The sequence below is a fragment of the Aplysia californica genome, unplaced genomic scaffold (assembly GCF_000002075.1).
Source record: "Aplysia californica isolate F4 #8 unplaced genomic scaffold, AplCal3.0 scaffold00986, whole genome shotgun sequence".
NCBI classification, from domain to species: domain Eukaryota; kingdom Metazoa; phylum Mollusca; class Gastropoda; order Aplysiida; family Aplysiidae; genus Aplysia; species Aplysia californica.
Window position 1 is genome coordinate 79902 of NW_004798256.1, and position 4092 is coordinate 83993.

At 45.3% G+C, this 4092-nt stretch overlaps 1 protein-coding gene across 1 annotated transcript; it reads left to right on the forward strand.

Moving 5' to 3' along the window:
* Nucleotides 1-112: 112 nt before the first annotated feature.
* On the forward strand, nt 113-3289 carry LOC101853895 (zinc finger protein basonuclin-2; the record flags this gene model as incomplete). Its single annotated transcript, XM_013089571.2, has 1 exon — nt 113-3289. A coding segment is annotated over one exon (3099 nt), but the record flags the coding sequence as incomplete, so codon positions are not given.
* Nucleotides 3290-4092: the final 803 nt, after the last annotated feature.

The window sequence follows — 4092 nt, forward strand, 5'->3', positions numbered from 1 at the left end:
ACACACACACACACACACACACCTAAAAACGTGCACCTACACACATACACATACTAACACATGTGCACATGCGCCCAGGCATATTCTACATTATTATTACACCAAGTCATAATTACCTGAGGTTTTTTCTTTCTTCTATTCTCAGGATAGCTCTGGTCGAGTGCTGGACAAGTGGTGTGTGGCTACCAGAGAGGAAGAGCTGGTCGTCCTTCAGCAGTTCCTGCGATTTGGAGAGACGAAGGCCATTGCCCAAGAAATCATTTTACAGGACACCAAAGACCGTCATGACGTCCTGGTCAAGCAAACGTCCCGCGCCGAATCTGACATCAAAAAGTTCATTGAGCGAAGCAACATGTCCATGCAAAACTACATCAAATCTTACGAATCAACTCGCCAGCTCTTTGGGCCGAGAACTGTCCCGTTCATACCATCAGGCACACGAGTGATGACCACGCCTCTCATCTCCCCTAACTATTCCCCGACTCGTGAAACGCGCGCTCTGTCCCTGCCTCAGACTCCGACAACCACCTCCACGCCGATGACAACACAGCCTCTCAACCGCCTTCAGGTGTTGCAACCATTTGACGCTCGTCTTGAGCAGACCAGCCCAGCTGCTGGAAGTAGCCTCAGTCCAGGAACAGTCGAGAAAAATGCTATGAGAAAATCTTCTCCCGTCTGCGACAGCCCCAAAAATTTGAGTACTACTCCAACGCCATCTGCTCCTACAACTGCAACGTCACCATCACATGTTCAACAACAGCAACAACAACAACAACAACTGTTGCTGCATCAGCAGCAGCAACAACAACAACAGCAGCAGCAGCAGCAACAACAGCAACAACAACAGCAGCAGCAACAGCTCAGTCAGCAGACAGGGCAGGCTCCAGGGATGGATGAGGTGGACGGCGACCAGTACTTGTCCGGCTCTGATGAAGAAGGAGAAGTTCTGGACTTTTCTAACAAAGACAACCCCGACTCCCCCTCCGACCCTGACAAAAAGAACAAACAACACATGCGCAAGTCCTGCAACCCAATTAAGCGGCAGTGGACCCCTTCAGCAAATTTTGGTAGCACTTTCGTGGGTCCTAATGGCAAGAAAAGAGTACTTTGTACTGCCTGCAACAAAACCTTCTGTGATAAGGGAGCTCTAAAGATTCACTACAGTGCGGTGCACCTGAAAGAGATGCACAAGTGCACTGTGGAAGGCTGCAACATGATGTTTAGCTCTAGAAGGAGCCGGAACAGGCACAGCGCCAACCCCAACCCAAAGCTTCACATGCCACAGAAAAGAAAAGATGAGATGGACCAACAAGAAGAAATGGATCTCTCAGCCTCCCCAGCAAATGGAAATGGCATAGTCCACGCTATAGTCCCCACCACAGCCCCACTCGTCCCCACTCCCGTGTCTGCTATCACAGTCCCAGCAACCACCCTCCCAATTCTCGAAGCTCCCCGATTAGTCCGAACAGACCCCAACTTTTTTATGGAAATGTCGGCCCAGTTTCCTTTCTTGACCCCTCCAGAAAAGAGGATAAAACTAGAAGATGACCAGCCAACTGACTTGAGTAAGATTTCAAAGACAATTGCTACAGTAATTGCTGCTGCTGCTACTGCCAATGCAAGTAGCAGTGAAGAGGGACCATGTGATTTGAGCAAAAAATTGGAGGTAGGTGAGAGGAAACTTGAGATAGATCTAGATGCTCCGAGTAATGACAAGGAAGATCCACGGGTAGAAGACATGGCTGATGGGGACCAGGAAGAAGAGGGCACAAAAAACGAAAATGGAAACAAAGGTGCTGGGAACCGACGGAAAAATAATGCCCCGATAAGATGTGCTCAAAATGAAGAAAGCGTTGCCACAAGTGATGATAATTCAGATGACAAAGATAGAAAACGACGAAACCTTCCTCTTGTGCCGAAAAATGAGACCAACAGTTCTAGTTCTTGCAGTTCTAACGCTGAAGACAACAGCAAGACAAACTGCCCATCGTCTAGTGGGAATGTAGATGGAAACCAGAGGAGTGTTAGTGAAGAGCAGAAAGGTGTGAATGAGGAGGACCAAAAATGGGAGGAAAATGAGAACTTTTCTCAAGTCAGTATGGACAAAAGAGGGGATGGGAATGAGGCCAAAAATTTCCCCAAGATTGCCTCTTTGCTTTGTTCGAGTGGGGCAGGTATGGAGTCGGAAGTTGAGGGGGAAATGAACGAAGACGATGCTGCTTTCCCCGTAGAAAAAGAAAACGGATCTCAAGAAGATGAGGATCAAGATGGAGAAAACGTGTCTTTATCAGGAGCAGACAGTCTGGAGGAGGGAGAGTGCTGCATAGCGAGTGACATTCTACAGGACTATCCCCCAGAAGTCTATGTGGACAAAGACAACCCACTGAAGTGTAAAATTTGTGACAAAGTTTTCCAAAACAACTTTACCGTGAAAATACATTTTCAGAACGTGCACCTCAAAGTGATGCACGGCTGCACAGTAGGAGGGTGTAATGCGACGTTCCCCTCCAAAAGGAGTCGAGATCGACACAGCGCTAATCTGAATCTTCACCGTCGCCTGCTAGCTGAGGAAAATAATGCAGACGAGGAGATAGATGACACAACAAGAGGGGACATCCTCGCCAAATTGTACGGCCACGACCTTGTGGGCAATAAATCTGGCACAGAGGGGGCTGACGAGGAGGCCACTGAAAAGGACACAAGTCCTCCAGTAGCTGTCGTTCACCTCAATAACAATGATAATAATAGCAATAATAATAATAACAATATTGAAAATAAGATAGACAAGGACGACGATGATAAAAAGATTGGCCCCCTGAAGGTTGATAAACTTTTGAACAAAAAAGTAGAAAGTGATCAAGGGAGAAATGGCATCAAACTGACCATTCAGAACGGGTTTAACGGACATGCGAGGAAGGCAGGATCTGCAGGGTCAGATGCAGTTTCAGAAGACAGCGATGGGGAGGAAGGGGACGAAGCAAAATCTGAGCTGTTTGCCATTGAGCCATTCAAGATGACATGCCACGTCTGCGGGGATAAGTTCTCCAACCCGTTAGTTTTGCAAGAACACATCAGCACAGTTCACTCGGATCACCTCGGAGAAACTCCGGATTTCTCAATTGCCAGATCCCTAGCGTCCAGAAAGGCACGGAGCAGGCAGAAGGTGGCACGTGTGGGGGTGGCCACTAGAAAGACCAGTAGCAGTGTTTGAGAAATCCTCATAATTATATAATAATATGTGAGACTTCAGGATGACAACAGACGCTCGTCAAAATAATGAAATCGAAGAAACCGGAGTTTTTCTGCTTGTTTCATAATTTTATCAAATTTTTGTTTCCTGGCTCGACAACTGTTATGTCCATTTAAAAGCATGTTTCTGTGTAGATTTTACGGAAAAATGTTGACGAAAGGAACAAAAAAGTAAATTTGCAGTTTCCAAGGACTCTCATGCTTTAGAAGTCATCAAACTTTGGCAGCCATTTTCTCGCTAATTTTTCATCTGAAACCAGGCATCTCCAACCTACTTCAATTTGCAAATATCACGACTTCTTTTCTAGATAGACGAGCATTTGTTTCATTGATAACAAGACACATGAACAAACTTCAAGATGATACCAGTAACTCTGCATGCCCCAAAATTGACAAGCGCCTGATTCCACCCCGTCGTTGCACATATGTACATTGTTAATTGCATGAAATTCTGTGATTGTGCTGTGTACAAATCACTCTAATGAAGTGCATAGAAGTGTGCCAAAATCTAAGAGACAGTGAAAGGAGGGAATCATCCACAACTCGAACCTGTTGATGAGCATCTGCTTCACAGTCAGTAGTGGCAGCTGCTCTATTGCCTTCACTTCGTATTGAAAGAAAAGAAATTAAAATCCATGTCTTGTTGTTGGTGTTAGATTTCAGACGAATATAACAAAATTTTCCTATCGATTTAGTAAATTGCTGTGCTTTTAGAAGTATCATTCATTTGTATTATTTGACAAAGTGCCTAGAAACATCGAGTTAGAAACATCGTATATATAACTTTTTACTGTGTACTCTTTGCTGATAACTCTCATTGATAGAGTGCAGACTTAAGTATGT